This window comes from Rattus norvegicus, chromosome 1, assembly GCF_021556685.1.
Source record: "Rattus norvegicus strain SHRSP/BbbUtx chromosome 1, alternate assembly SHRSP_T2T, whole genome shotgun sequence".
In the NCBI taxonomy this organism is placed as follows: Eukaryota; Metazoa; Chordata; class Mammalia; order Rodentia; family Muridae; genus Rattus; species Rattus norvegicus.
Genome location: NC_141534.1, coordinates 214,383,600 through 214,398,823, shown reverse-complemented (window position 1 = coordinate 214,398,823; position 15,224 = coordinate 214,383,600). Strand labels below are relative to the sequence as shown.

The following is a 15,224-nucleotide window of genomic DNA, read 5'->3' as shown; positions in this document are numbered from 1 at the left end:
TTTTTGGGGGGGTATCGTTGAGGTACCTGGAGATGTTATTTGGTTTGGGGGTTTTGTTTTTTGGGGGGAAGGTGTACTTGGATTTGAACTCGGAGCCTTATGCTTGCTAGGCATGTGCTCTACCACTAGTTATATATTCAGTCAAGGGGCACTGACATATGGGTGCAGATTCTCACAGATCACAGAGTCCAAAGGAGTCAGATTCCCCCTGGAGCTGGAGTTACAGGCCATTGTGAACCACTGTGTGTGGGTGCTGGGAACCAAACTTCCGTCTTCTGCAAGAGCTGCACTCTTTTTCTTTTAAGATTTATTTAATCTTATTTATATACTGTAAATATACAGTATACTGTAGCTGTCTTCAGACACATCTGAAGAGGGTATTAGATCCCATTACAGATGATCCCACCATGTGGTTGCTGCGATTTGAACTCAGAAACTTTGGAAACGTAGTCAGTACTCTTAACCACTAAGCCATCTCTCCAGCCCAAGTTACAACTCTTAAGGTCTTTGAGTCAGAAGCCCAGGTATTGAGAAATTAACATACAAATCAATTTCTGCAGTGCCATAGAGGCAGAGCACTGTGCCCAGAAGTCCTGTGTCCTAGGGAGGAGAGAGCAAATGAGTGGGGTTGATGTCCCCCTGACCTCCCCAGGGAGCCCATGTGTCACACTGGAAACCGGCACCTTGGAGAGAAGGTAGCTTCCTGGAGGCTGAGAGTAGGTCCTGGGGAGGCCTAGGTAGAGGCAAGCAGATTCCGGGTTGCTGAGAAACACCACAGATGGGACCCACAAGAAAGATGTGTCTACAGTCACCTGGTTCTTCCCTGCGTCTGCCCAGCAAGCTTTTGGATTCTCTTTTTCTTATCTCTTCCATACCCCAAACCCTCCGTTCTTCAGCCACCACCCCCACACTTGGCAATAACATGTTTAGATTTCGTCTATTTAAAACAGACAAATGACAAGCCTTCCTTGATCCTGCCTTTACCACAGGACACAGAGTATGTATTCATTTCTACTCCCCTCACACTGTTATCTTTCTTGGACTCACAATTGGGTGTCTGCCTCTCACCTGCTATTTTAATGGCTCTATGGGGTGTGCATGGTGGTACATGCCTATAATGCCAGCACTTAGGACACTGAAGCAGGAGGATCACTGTGAGTTTTAAGTGAGCCTGGTCTACATAGCTCCCTATTATCCAAAAACAAACAAGTTGCCTGTGTTTCCTAACTGCTCAAGCTGGTGGGTTTTGTCTATTTTCTCCTCTCAGTTCCTCTAGAGCATGAGACTGCCGATTAGCGTTCGGCTTCTAAACCCTTCAAAACTCTTTTTTTTAAAAAAAAAACATTTATTTATTTATTATGTATACATCATACAGCTTTCTGCCTGCATGTATGCACCTGCAGGCCAGAAGAGGGCACCAGACCTGATTATAGATGGATGTGAGCCACCATGTGGTTGCTGGGAATTGAACTCAGGACCTCTGGAAGAGCAGTCAGTGCTCTTAACCGCTGAGCCATCTCTCCAGCCCCCTTCAAAACTCTTGTTTTGGACACTCTTTACATCAGTTTAAATCAAATTACCAAGGATTTCACTATGTCAAGCATTATGCTAAACATTATCTGGATGCATGGCTGAGCAATCCTGAGGACTACCTCCAAACTATCTGTGTTCTAACCCATCTCTGCCTATCCAAAGTCTTCCTGTCCTCTGACAGGAACTAAATTTCACCCTGTGCCTTTACGCAAAAGGTACGCCAACCACTTGCTGTGTGCCAGCACTGCACATATCAGTAGGAGACACACTGCTTCCTCCTACGTGCTCTCAGCCTAAGCCCCTCACCCCTTAGGTGCTGCCCTCTGTCCTGCACTTTCATTTGATGGGTCTGCTTGCTTGATTCCCTACCTTTCCTAATATTTATTGGTTCTCTTCTTCTACCATGTAACAGAGATCAAACTCAGGTTAGGCTTGGCAGCAAACACCTTTACCCACTGAGCCATCTCACTGGCCCATTGCCTAGGTCTTTCTACCTTTAAGTAAATCTGCTTCTCATATCCTAACATACTTTCTTTCTTTCTCTCTTTCTTTCTTTCTTTCTTTCTTTCTTTCTTTCTTTCTTTATGTGAGTACACTGTTGCTGTCTGCAGATACACCAGAAGAGAGCATCAGATCCCATTACAGTTGATTGTAAGCCACCATGTGGGTGCTGGGAATTGAACTCAGGACCTCTGGAAGAGCAGTCAGTGTTCTTAACCACTGAGCCATCTCCCAAGCCCCATATTCTAACATTTATGAGCAGCCATCCTACTCCTTTTTCTAGATTGCTTTGTCCACACTTACAGAACACATTAATGAAACACCTTTAGGTTTGGCCCTGAACTGGGCAGAGCGGAAAAAGAAAGAGCAGATGATGTGGTGTATGCTTTCTAAACCAGCACTGCAGAGGTGGGGGCAGGAGAATTGCAAGTTCAAAGGCAACCTAGGCTACAGAGTGAGAGAGAAAAAAAGTTGGGGTGGGGGAAGGAGAACAAAGAGGAGGGAAAGAGGAGAGGAAAAAAAGAGGAGGGAGGAAAGGAGGAGCGGGGAGAGAAGGAAGAAGGAACAAAGGGAGAGATGGGGGAATACTACAGAGGAAGATTGGTGTTGGCCTCTGAGAAACTCACCAGCTAATACTGCAAGGTGAAAACAGGACCCTTTCTTTCCCCTCTGCTGTCCTCATATATCCTTGCTTAATGTTTTGCATATCACAAGCCAAGATACATTTTGCCTGTGTGTAGAGAAAGCCTGAACCCCTTTCTAGTGTGTCTCATTAGGCAAAGGGGCAGAGTTGTGTTGAGTGACTGGACAGGTTATCTCAGCCCACAGAATCAGGACATGTTCCACTTGGGACAGGAGACCTAGGGCATGCTGCTGAGGTTAGCTAGCCCATACATTGGCAGTCAGAAACTCCTCACCCTGCACCTTCATCTCAGCGTTTTCTAGGGCTTATGCACTGGTCTTGTCCACTGAATCATGTGATGGGATCCTGTGCTTTATTATCTCAGGGAAGTCAAGCTTCCTTCCCACGTAGATTTAGGTTCCACAAGAGTAGGAGTCAAGTTAGGCTTGAGTCTTCTCTTGGTTTCAATATACCCAGAGAGCGTAGTGAAGGGAAGGTAATTAAGTCTTTAAAGAAGCTGTCCACTGAGTGACACTACCACCATTTGTTACTTCCTTAATGCATAAGGCCTTGTGTTTTGGAAACTCTCATAAAACATCCATGTGTTTCCTGGGAGTAATTAACCCATTAATTTGCCCAGTAGCTCATAACTAGAGTGTCATGACACAGTGGTGTGTCCCAACTAATCTGTAATTATTCCAATGGTTGTTGCTATAGCCAGATACCTTTAATATTTCTATCACCCTCTCCAAATTGCATAAAGATATTTAATTATCCCCACTTTACAGATATGGAAACCAAAGACCAGAAAACTTTGAAAAGGCTATCCAAGTAACAGGCTATAAAATAAGATTGGAGCTTAGATTATCCCTCCCATCTATCCCAGTCTTTTCCTCCAAATAGGCTGTTAGACTGGAGGGAAAGGCGCAGATCCATAGGAAGGAACTTGGATGTGGCCACTGTCCATCAGCCTTCCTAGGAGAAGAGTAAGGTGAGGGCCCCTTATGGAACTAATGGAAGCCCGGGAAAGTTTGGAACTGAATGTCAGGGGTTAGCGATCAGCCAGTCAGAGAGGAGCATAAGTTTTTTCCACCAGGTGCAGCTGAGCTAGAGTGGGGAGATTCAAGGCCAGACAGACCTGGGAGGCCAGACAAACAGTCCAGAGTCGAGGAAGATCGGCAGACAATATGAAACACACACAGCTATCTGGGAGGACCAAGTCATTGTGGGTGTGGCAAGGGAGTGGACAGGTTGCTCCAAGGCCTGGTGTACCTCTATGTTATAAAGAAACAGTGAGGGGCTGGGGATTTAGCTCAGTGGTAGAGCGCTTACCTAGGAAGCACAAGGCCCTGGGTTCGGTCCCCAGCTCCGAAAAAAAGAACCAAAAAAAAAAAAAAAAAAAAAAAGAAACAGTGAGAATCATGGCAGGCAGGGCTAGGGTCACCAGCAATGGCCCCCAGGAAGATTACCAAGCTAGACAGAGTCCAAGTTCTGGGGCAAGCATTTTATTTGTTAATACAAGAATAGAAATTCTGCAATAAATATCATCTAATAAATAACATCTCCAAATAAATAAATATTAATACAACAAACTTAAGAGTCATGAGTGGGTGGGGCTGGGGATAGAGCCTGGGGAGCCATCCCCCTTACCCCACAATGCTACTGCAATGTAAACTTTCAGGAAACCCTGTGGCTATGGCTATGGCTGCCCTCCCCAGCCCAGGCAACCACAGATACCTTGGGAAAGGGGGCAGAGAGGAGGTACCAAGATGCTGGCAAGAAAATTCAAGGCAAGGTCTTAATGCTCAACATGGCTTTTGTTTTCCGCCCTGTGCCACCACTGTCTTGGTGACTGCTGGGTCTGTTCTGTCCCTGCCCTTCTCTTTTAGAATTACATCTTCTGGTTTCTAGGCCACCTCCAGCACAGACCCTACCCCTCCACTTCTATCACACTCTTCTTTAGACTGGTCACTTTGTTTCCTGAACTGGATATGTAGTTATTGGGGTAGGGAAGCAACACCCATCCAAGGAGAGGGAGGGAAGCCAAGGGGCCTTATCCCAGAAAGGCACATGCTACAGTGGCCCCCACCCATGCCCTCCAGGTATGTTTCTGCAAGTGCCACATGAGGAACTGAGTGGTTACTGGCAAGTGGCAAGCAGAAAGCAGGAGGCAGAGAGGGCCTTTCTATCCACTGAGCCATTCGACTCCCTCAGGCATTACCTCTTGGTGCCCACTGTACCTTTTCCCCAGACCCTAGGACTCAAGGAGCTAGAGGGCTTATTGAGTTACACCCCCATCCAAGGCGAGGAGGGTAGAGCTACTATGGTCTGGCTCCTGGCTCAACAAATATTGGTATAGAGGATTTTTCACCCCACAATGGAAGCACAGTTGACTGGGGCTGAAGGTGTGGGGGTGAAGGGTCAGAGATCAGAAACCATGGGCCTCCAAGTGCAGGGTGACTGAAGCTGCTGGAGGTTGCATCTTCTTCTTAAGCCGGTTGAAGTCTTTGGCTGAACGCCATAGCCAGGTCTGCAGCTCCTTCAGCAGCCAGAAGTCATCCATCTTCTGGAGGAAGTCGCTGTGGGCAGGGCCAGGGGCCCAGGCTGGCTCAGTCCCTGGCAGAGGCTGGGGTAATGGGTAGCCAAGAGTTGCCATGACACCTGCAATGCTTCCCAGCAGGCCCTGGAGACTGGTACAGAAATGGGCCAGACTACGTCGTAGTTCAGCTGTGGCAGCTTGACGGTTGAGGCCACGCAAGTAACACAGGAGGTGACTGTAGGCCTCATAGTTCTGGGTCAGCCGTAGCCTGTCATTGAGGCTTCGCCACACTTCCAAGTTGACCGTGGCCCTGGGCAGAGTTTCTGCCCCCAGCCGAGGAGGATTGAAGTCAGGCTCGTTGAAAGGGGGCCCCAGGTAGTTCAGCTGTGAAAAGGAGAGGGCAATGGGGAAGGGGCAGAGCAGAGCTGCCAGCTGTCACCAGAGAGATACCTCCTCCCAAAGCTTCTATTGCTCTTGACCCCTGACATGGGAGGCCTCTGGTCACAGACCTCCCGAGTTTTTCCAGCAAGTGTCATTTGCATGGAGAAGACAGGTGAAGCAGTGGGGTGATGAGTTCTCCTATGGAGAGGTGTAGAAAGAGAAAAACCACGAAGGAGCCACTCAGGAGGGACGTGCTGATTGTCTGGGTGAAGAATGCCCACCATAGGGCAGGGCAGAGAAGAAGAGGAGCCGGAGGAGCCAGGAGACCAGGCTGGAGAGGTAGAAGGTGGCCTCTGAGAGTGCAGGCCAGGGGAGAGCTCAGGGAGGCAGCAGAGCTCCGTGGGGCAGTTGCAGAACATGAGAGTGAGCCGCAGAAAATGCTGTCGGGTTTGGTGAGGAGGAGATGCCTGATGACCTGGGAGACATGGTTGCCGTGGCCTGGAAGCCAGATTGCAGGGGGTTAACGAGTGAGGGGGTGGAGAGGAAGTGGAGGCAGAGGGTGTAGACGACTCCTTTAAGAAATTTGGCAGAGGAAGTTAGGAGAGAGAGGGTTCAGAATTAGAGAGGGTAGCAGACTTAAGCAGAGGTTTTCTGCGCAGGGAAACCGGTCAGAGGAGAATCCTTATCAAAGGCAAAGGACCTGGCGGCACCAAAACTTCAGCAGGCCCAGTACTTTAAGCCAAAGGGACAAGAGGTTGCAGTGTACTCACCAGCACCCCAAAGGAGAGGGCTCAGTTGCTAGCAGCAGAGCTGTAAAAGGAAGAAACTGAGGACATCTGAAGAGAGGACAGGAGGAAGGGCATGGGAGGCAGACTAGCATAGGAAGAGGGCAAAGGCCTTGCCAATGTCTCAGGGGAACGGCCTGAGGCCCAGGGAAGGGGATGTGGGAGATGTGCAACTGGGAGGGAAAGAGAAGAGGGGCGAGGCCTGGGATAGGCAGGGCCCAGGGGGAGGTTCACACGCTGACAAGCACAGAGACAAACTAATTTCCTCGGTGTATCCTGGGGCCGGAGCCAGCTCCCCCGCCACCTCCTCCCTCTTCTTCCCTGGCTCAGGAGTAGGGTCTGGGATGTGGAAGAGGAACACGGGAAGAGGGCCTGCTCCCCATGGTCCTCAGTGCCTCCGAGCCTCTCTCCTCCACCCTCCATACCCTGAACCCCTTGCCATGACTGCCTTAGATTCTTTATAGACCCCTCCTTCGACCCCCTAAGAGGTCTGTGAAGGGTGGGAGAGGCAGACAGAGGGAGGACCATGGGTCCAGAACAACAGGGCCCCAGGTCTGGGGGTAGAGGCGAGCTGGAACACAAGCATAGAAGGTGGGGCCCCTCCATCCCCACCCAGCCCCACCCTTGCAAGAGACACCACAACACGGTGTAAACAGAGGAGACTTCCCCAGCCCCCAGGGGGAGGCAGGCAGCTGGGCTGGCAGCCAATGGGGCAATGGGCCAAGGCGGGTTCGAGGCCTGCCCACATGCCTACTCCTGAGGCCAGGATTGGGGGGGGGGGCACCTGAGAGGGAAGGGCAGAAGATAGGCCAGATGGAAAAACTGTGTGGACCCAAAAGACCTCTCATCACCCCATCATTCACTAGGACCCCTGCCCCATGCTCTCTTTTCCCAAAAGCCTCTGCTTTTTTTTTTTTTTTTTTGCCAAAGGGGATACTCACGTAGGTCCCAGCTAAGCTGCGGAGTTGATGCTCCAGGTAGCGGGTGAGGTCATAGGTTTTCTGGATGGAGGGGCCAGGGCCTGGATCTCCTGTTCGATTAAGAGCTGGCACTGCAGGGAGGTGCCACAGCACCGTGCAGAGGCAAGCTAACATCCCCCACGAGTCCCCTGTGGATAGGATGGGCAAGAAGTATGAGGGTGGGCCCAGGCCCACGTGGGGAAACAGCTGGCAGCCCCTCAGGTGTCTGTCCCCACCTTGGGCTAGGAAGGGGGTGAGGGAGAGAGACCAGATGGAAGGTGGAGGGGATGGAGGAGGGGAAAGACTTGTGGTCAAGAGTGTATGTGGAGGTCTGTCTGCGAGAACAGTCCTGGCATGTGTGTCTGTCAGTAGATTCTCGACTGCTATCAGCCGAGTCTTTGGCATGTCTTCCCTATATGTGCCAAATATGTGTGCACGTGTCTACTCAGAGGGCCAGGCCTGGCTTTAGAGACTTTTGTGTCAATATGCTGACGTTCCAGTTGTGTCCAGCCTCTTCTCCAAGTCTTCCAGTTCCATTGCAGCAGGAACTAAAGGGTGGGAATATGACATATGTTAGCTCTGGCAAGCTGTGAGCAGTGAACCCTGTGGAAGAGTGAGAGGAGAGGCAGCGGCTCTGGGAGATAGGAGTAGTGTTCCACAGCTGAGGTCAGGCCAAGGGTCCAAGATAACCGGTTTGTGGAGTGACAAGTGGAGGGTATATACTAGGATATAGTTCCTGGGTGTTGTGAGGGCAGGATAGGGTTAACTGAAGGAGCTATAGCATTCCTCTTTTAGCAGTGTAGAAGTTTGATTCCCCTCCTTTCTTTTCCTGCAGTGCTAGGATTAAACACAGGGCCTGTGCATGCAGGCATGTGCTCTACCACTGAATGCCCCAGCATTCTCTATTTTCGATGCAGGGTCTCCCTCCCTAAGTTGCCCAAGCTACTTGTAAACTTACAATCTTTCTGCCTCAGCCTCCAGAGTAGCTGGAATTACAGGCTTGTCCCTACAGGCCCTGACTGCCAATGTCTCCCCCATCTTTATCTAGGGTGGTGTAGGGGGAGCATGAAGGGGAAAGATGTGAGTTTAAAGAGGGAGGCTGATCACAAAGGCAACAGAGGGTTTGATTATTCCAGAAGTTAGGAGTTGATGCTGGGAGAAGGGCCAGAATCAGGTGGGAAACGTGCTTTCCTAAAGAGATTTTTAGGTGAGGTCCAAAATTAAAATCGGGGCTAGGATAGGGTAGGAATATAATAGGCAGTGGGCTAGGTTAGACTTGAAGACTAGGTTGGCCTTAACATTTCAGTTGAATTTAGACTGGGATTTGGTTGAGTGAGTGTGGTTGAGAGTTGAGTCCAGGAGGAGGATGTGGTTAGGTCTGGGCAGGCAGAAGGTTAGCTGGGACCAAGACCTGCGGATTTGCTGCTTTATCCATCAAAGAGAATGGTGTTTGGCACGTCACAAAACACAGGACTAGTTTGGGCTTTAAGCTTGGATAGGTATGAGATCAAGTGGTTTCTTTCCTTTAGTTTACATTTTATACTTCAGATTTTTCTATAATGACATGTTTCTTAGAAACAAGTGGATAGGCTTAACCATTTAGCTGTATTCAGACTCAAGATAGGGTTTGGAGTTAAGGAGGCACGGAGACTAGGGTTAGAGTCTGTTGTAATGCTAAGTCTTTAGGGCTTTGGAGGTTACTCTTCAAGACTGTCTGTCACATTTAGACTACAGAAGTCAGCTGAGGTCTTTTGCTATGGTGCACACACAGTACAGGTGCTTGATGAGCTAGCTTTTCAGGTGGAGCATGGCAGAGTGGGTGGCAGAGTGGGTAGCTCCTGTGTGTGTGTGTGTGTGTGTGTGTGTGTGTGTGTGTGTGTGTGTGCATGCGCACGCGTGCAAGTTCACATCTATTTTCAGACAGCAGGGTTTAACTGTTTCCTGGACAGACAGGCTTCACTTTTCTTTCTTTTTTTTATTTTTTGGAAGATTTATTTATTTATATGAGTATACTATAGCTGTCTTCAGACACATCAGACATCAGAAGAGGACATCAGATCCCATTACAGATGGTTGAGAGCCACCATGTGGTTGCTGGGATTTGAACTCAGAACCTCTGAAAGAGCAGTCAGTGCTCTTAACCACTGAGCCATCTCTCCAGTCCCTGGGCTCCACTTTTCTCTCTCTCATCTGCAGCCTGTGTTCCTTCCTTGGTTGTTTCCCCTAGTTCTTACCTGCCTCTGTTTTTGTTTCTATTCTTTGATCATTGTATCTCCAAATACATCCAAGTCCTCCTCCTCTGTACCACGCCCTGAGCATCTGGCTAAGTCCCTTGTAGGATCCTGTGGGTATCATGTAGGGTTACTTTTGGAGACCAGGGCCCTGATGAGTTGAACAGTGGCTCTTCCAATCTCGAGACAGCTCTAAGGATGGAGTATGACTTTGCTGGAAGTTAGTGGCATTGCCAAAGTCCTGCCAAAGCAGAACTGGAGGTTTGGCTGGCCTCTTTACCTGACTCTCCGGAGGCAGCCCTGTCATCCAGAGTCCTGGACGAGGCTGTCTGTCTTATAACAGGAGATATAGTCAGGAGCCTAGCATGAAGCTTGTTCCTCCCTCCCTTCCTGGGTCCTGTGGGACATCTCTGGGGAGAACAGCTCCTTACACTGGGACAACAGGAGAGAAAAAGCCTTTGGATAAACAAAAGCTAAGTCATCTGGGCAGAAAAACGGCTCATGAAATTAACCAGACGAGGCCGGTGTTTCCAGGAATATTTCAGTTCTGAGGTAACTATGTCACTGCAAGCTGGGGGGTGGGGGCACACGGGAGAATAGAAGGGGAGCCTACTGGCCAGTCCTAGAGAGAAGCAGAAAGAAGCATGGGAGTCAGTTGTAGGAATCAAAAGTGGAGGCCAGTAGAGGTGAAAGGGGAGTTGAACTATAGAGAACTCTGCTCTGTCCTATGATAACTCTGATCTTGGACAAGATGTGCCCATATCTCAGGCAGCCAAACTGGAAGGCCTGAACAGAAAACACCTGACTTCAGGATGAGCACTAAGCCAGGGACTCCCAATGCCCACGGATAGGTTTGGCTCCCTGTTTTTCTCTCTAGCTCATGATGTATGCAGGTGGACCCCACCATAAGGCTGCATCCCATCCCCTCCCCCAGCCCTGGTCCCCAGCCCCAGCCCTGCCTCTGGCTGCTGCCCACTGATTGTTTACATCCCCTTCTCCTTGTGTTTATAAATCCGCTGAGCACGTGAGGAGCTAATGAGTGCAGCTCACGTTTCCTGCTGCAGCACCCTCCACTCCCTATCCTGGCCCCTGCCAGGGCCAGCCCTAATTCTATCCAGATCCCAGGGCCCTGGGAAACCAGGCCCCCCTCACGAACACACACACACACACACACACACACACACACACACACACACACACACAGCCTTATCCCTGGCAAGCCCAAAGGCCACCCCCACATGCTACACAGCAGGCCTTCAGCAGCCTCCCCTCAGCTCCTGGCCTAACCCACAGGCTGACCACCCTCAGTGAGGATGGGGAGCTCAGCAGTGCAGATGTCCAGGGTAGATGGGGAGACTGCACCTGGGACTAGGGGCTAACAGCTGTAAGTCCTAGAAGCTGGGTCCAGAAGTCTACAGTCTAGTCTAAATATGGGAGCCAGCAGGAAAGGTCATGCCTGGTCCATATTGAGGCAGCAACTGGGTGACTTGCAGTCCACTTAGGGGAACTGGAGGGAGCAACCTAAAACGTAGTGTGAGATCCAGGGGTCCTACCCAGAGAAAAACCCACAGGAACCTGTTTTTTCCATCCTCAAGAATGGCTGCCCCTTCTGTTTTTTCCTTCCTTCACTTCTGCAGTCTTAGGTTCCCTTCCCCCATGGCTGGTGAGGAATGGAGGTAGGCTTGGAAGTGAGGAGACTGAGCTCTACTATGAACCCATCTGGTGGCAGTGGCTCCCATAAAGAGACTGCAGTGTGCTAAGGTTCCTCCCAGATGGATCCTATGGAGCCCCATGTCTGTGTCCTTTCCAACAGTTCGTTTCCCTTCTCTTCCTTTCTAGTCCAAAAGATAGGCTAGTGTCAGGGGGGAGAAAAGCACAAGGCAAGGCAAGTCCTTTCCTTGTGAAGTCAATCCAGGAGTTGCGCTTAGGCTAAGGAAAAAGCTGCTCCAATATGCCACAAGAGGGCCCTTGGTTTCTCAGGCAGATGAGAGTAAAGCCACAGCTTTAGAGTTGAGCAGCCCGCTGAGGCCGCCAAAAAAGAAATGAAGGAAATAGCCCAGAGCAAGTGTGTGGGTGAACTGGAAAGGGTGTTGTGGTCAAGAGCTTACAGGAGGGTGTGGGAGGGGCTGCAGAGTGTGCAGGAGCCAGGGTGTGAACAGGCAGGTGGGATTATGGGGAGGAATGTCAAGTGTCAGGAATCAGTAGCTAGGCTTGTAGAAGTGTGAATGGGACACTTCAGTGTGCAGCCTGGGGAGCCCATTACTCCAGTCAGCAGACTCTTCTGAGGTTGACCAGGGACAGTGGCTTCCACTTCTAGTTGTTCTTTCTCTTCCTTGATGTGTGGCTACCAGACACTAGAGCTAGAAGGGTGCATCTTGTCTTTTAGAGAACTTATGTCCGGTGCTGAGGTGGGCAAACGGGATGGCAGTGTGTACTAGACTGAGACTGATGCCTGTCAGGGACAATGAAAGCCAGAGATTTCCCTGCTCAGATTTTGAGAGAGGTGCGCAGGATGTTTCTCTAAGATTTGGACTGCCGCTGCCATCCATCCACTGTCTGCCCTCCTTCTTTTGGCAGGTTCTTCCTGCTCCTAGGCTCTGGAGAACACAGAACTGGGGGTCTCCTAAAGGGAAGCCTTCTGCACCCCAGTGCAGTAGAAAGGTAGGTGAGAACATGAGTTTGGGGACTTTGAAGAAGCTACGGGGACTTTGCTTGAGGGGACCAGCCCCAAGAACTGGGATGGTGGGCGTTGGCAGTTCGCTGGCCCTACCTTCTTGACCATGACCTCTCGATCCCGGACCCCTCCTGGTGGCAGTGGCGCCTTCCCCTTGTGTGGCCCCGGCGCCCCCAGCCCCGCCCCCCCGCCCGCTCCCTTCCCGGCGGCGGCGGGGGCGGAGGCGGGGTCCGGGCGCCGGGCTTCGGGGCTCGAATGAGCCGCTGCCCGCTCCGTCGCGTCCACTCCCTGCCCGGCCCGCCCTCCTGCCACGGGCCGCCTAGTCAGGCAGCCGCTCGAGGCGCTGCCGGCAGTCTCGGCGCTCCCGGGCCGCCGACGGACTTTTTCCTGCTGGGTCCGGCCAGGCAGCGTCTCCCCCACAAATCCCTCCCGCAGTAATCACTCCCAGGCCACTGCGGTCCGCGGGCCCCGTCCACCCCGCCGCGCCTACCTGCCTCTGGCTCCCAGGCGGTGGGCTGCATGGAAGGGCTCCGGCCACTACGCCGCGCGCAGCGTAGTAGCCGGAGTCCCGGGGCCGGGCCCGGCCCAGCTAGGTTTGCTCTGCCCTCCGCCCTCCTCTCGCGCGCCCTCCTCCCCTCCCCGCGGGCCGAGGAAAGAGTTCAGCGCGGCCCGAGGTGTCGGCCTCCCCCTCGCCTCCCGCTGCTCGGCCGCGGGCTCCCCCTCTGTTTCTCTCCCTCCCTCTTCCTCTCCTGGCCCCCTCCTCCCTCGCGCCGCGTCCCCCCTTCCCCGCACCCTCGCTGCCCGCCTCGGACTCGCTCGCCCCGACTCTGGCGCGGGGCTCTGTGTCCGCGGGTTCCCTGGGACCCCGCCTCGCGGTGGCTCCAGGTGGCCGCCCGTCCAGGTCTGAGGGTTGTCCAGGCTCCCCGCCGCGTTCTCAGCCACCTCCAGGCTCCTCCAAGCGGACTCCAGGAATGCCGCGTCCCCACCCGGCCCCTCTCGAGGGCGCCCGGCCGTACCTCCCCAGCCCGAGCTCTGCTCCCCGGCCCGGCCCTGGCTTGGGGCTCCGAGGGTGGGGAGGAGGACGGGAACCGGATCTCACTGGTGCTGGGCGGGGGCGGAGGCCTCGGCCTCGGACGCCTGGCTCCTACCTGCTCGGAGGTCCATGGGGCTGGGGGCCGGGCCGGCCGGGCGCGGCTCCTCTCCCAGAGGCTGGCGGAGTGGGAGGGCGAGCCGCGGCTCCGGCGAAGCTTTAATAATCCCATCCGCCAGGCCCACTCGCAGGTTTTTTTCTCTCGGTTTCGCATTTTTTTTTTCGGTGTGGGACATTCTGCAAACTTTTTTTTTTCTGACGTGTAAAGCTGTAACCACAAATTGTAGCAGCCCTCCCCGGGTGGGGGGAAGAGGGGGGAGGAGGGAAGGGAGGGCTTCTGGGGCTCCTCTCCCTCCCACAACATTGAGGGGGGGGTGGTGAGGTGAGGCAAGGCTGCGACGGTACCACCCTAGACCTCCTGGGGGAGGGGGCAGGGAGGGCATCGTCCCTCTGCAAACTCTTGGGAGCTTGGAAAGGGAGCTGGCCTTGGTGTGGGCTTCTTCCTTGGTGTCCGCCAGGGCATGCTGGCCTCCTTCCCTCCGCTCCTTGCCGGGTTTAGGGTCCCTATACCCACCCTACCTCTGTCTCTTCATTTCTAACCTTCCCTCCCCCTCCCACTTGAGTAAATGCAATGACACATTCTCTCAAATGCCAGCAAGCTGGCCTCCGAGCAAGTGATGGTGTTTTTCCTGCTGCCCTTTGTCTGGGCTGACCGCCCCCCTTGCCTATTGTCCCGCCACTTGTCCCACTTCCAAAAGCTAGAGCTAAGTGAGGCTCCAGGGGCTGGGGCAGGTGACTAACCAGCTCACAATGCCCCCTGAGGAGGGGAGAGGGCACCAGGGCCCAGCTTCTCAGTCAAGTTCACAAGGGTTTTCATTCTTCCCAGTGACCAGGGAGAGTGCACATGGGTGGGGGATTTGTAATTCATTAATCAGCACAAGGCACCGGACCAGTTTCAACACCAGAGGCTTCACGGGTGACTCAGCGGGAACTCGAAGATTCAAGGCCATGGATAGACCTAGCATCCCGTTTGTGAAATGCTTCCCCATCGAGACATTTGGCATCCTCTTCCCTTTGGGGTTTTGGGTTGTTGGTTTTTCCGGTGGTGAGGTAGGGGTGGTTTGGCAACGAGCACTCTCCCTCCTTCCCCTCAGGCCTGGGTTGGGACTTTCTGAGTGGGAGACCTAGGGGACCCATAAGCCTAGACCCTCCCAGGAGGGTCTCCTTTCCTCCTCCTTCCTCCCTCTCCAAAGGGCTGCCAGGGAGAGCGAGTGAGCAAGAGAGCTAGTGCAGAGGAAGCAGCTGTCATCTGGGGCTTGGAGACAGCCCCATTTTGTGATTTTTCTTGGGGGACAGTCATTTGGTCCCCAATCTTGGGTTCTTGTAGAAGCATACCATCAATTAGGTCATCTGATAAGTTGCTAATATAGTTGTTTGTCTGTAGTCTCAACAGGGGCAGATACGGGTGGCAGCCAGACCTGGAAGGTGATGTCTGTCTCTGGAATGGCATGAGATATCCACCCCCCACTTCTGCTGGTACCCCTGGGGAAGGAGGGCACTCTGCCAGTCTAGCACAGCCCCTCCAGCCTGTGGGTCAGAGTAGGCATCAGTCATGGCTAGTGCTGGTTTCCCAGGGCAGCACTTCCCTTTTCTGCACTGGAGAACTGGGGTGGGGGGGTGGGGGGGTGGGGAAGAAGTTTGTTTTCAATTACCTCACTGGAGTGGGACAGACTTTGTTGTTGGTTATTTCTTTCTATTTTTTCCCTCTCTCCCTTCCTTTCTCTCTCCCTCGCCCCCCTTCCTTTCTCTCTCCCTCACCCCCCCCCTTCTGAACAAGTAGAAAAAGCTGAGAACGGAGAGCTGGTCTGGGTGGGGGCAGGGGCTCCTAGAGCATCAGTCGCTGTTCTGA

The 15,224-nt window shown here is 52.7% G+C and overlaps 2 protein-coding genes across 16 annotated transcripts in view; one reads left to right on the top strand and one right to left on the bottom strand.

Moving 5' to 3' along the window:
* Rad9a (RAD9 checkpoint clamp component A) overlaps positions 1–15,224 on the top strand; it is a 65,069-nt gene that overhangs the window by 31,827 nt on the left and 18,018 nt on the right. For 9 of the 12 annotated variants that reach the window (XR_015681568.1, XR_015680557.1, XR_015682051.1 and 6 more), the window contains exon 3: positions 12,129–12,212. The exons of the other annotated variants lie outside the window; for them this stretch is intronic. The gene's annotated coding sequence lies outside the window, so the exon portion shown is untranslated. The remainder of the gene's footprint in view (positions 1–12,128; positions 12,213–15,224) is intronic. 12 annotated transcript variants of the gene reach the window in all.
* On the bottom strand, positions 4,146–13,452 carry Clcf1 (cardiotrophin-like cytokine factor 1). 4 transcript variants are annotated; one of them, XM_087577549.1, is made up of 3 exons: positions 13,242–13,452; positions 7,303–7,469; positions 4,146–5,579 (listed from the first exon to the last, which is right to left on the bottom strand). In XM_087577549.1, the coding sequence occupies exons 2-3, from the start codon at positions 7,453–7,455 to the stop codon at positions 5,085–5,087; spliced, it is 648 nt and encodes a 215-aa protein (XP_087433675.1). In that variant the 5' UTR covers positions 7,456–7,469; positions 13,242–13,452; the 3' UTR covers positions 4,146–5,084. The 4 variants fall into 4 exon arrangements, with proteins under 4 accessions (XP_087433675.1, NP_001386681.1, NP_001386680.1 ...); NM_001399752.1 differs by having other exon boundaries at positions 4,146–6,074; positions 13,374–13,449; NM_001399751.1 differs by having other exon boundaries at positions 13,374–13,449.

What these genes read in the sequence shown, in the direction of transcription:
- Clcf1 (XM_087577543.1), bottom strand. Translation starts at nt 12,746, where the DNA reads ATGCAGCCCACCGCCTGGGAGCCAGAGGCAG. An exon ending in CGCCTGGGAGCCAGAGGCAG is followed by an intron (nt 7,470 to 12,715) that starts GTAGGCGCGGCG and finishes TCCTATCCACAG; the next exon opens with GGGACTCGTGGGGGATGTTA. An exon ending in GCAGCTTAGCTGGGACCTAC is followed by an intron (nt 5,580 to 7,302) that starts GTGAGTATCCCC and finishes TCCTTTTCACAG; the next exon opens with CTGAACTACCTGGGGCCCCC.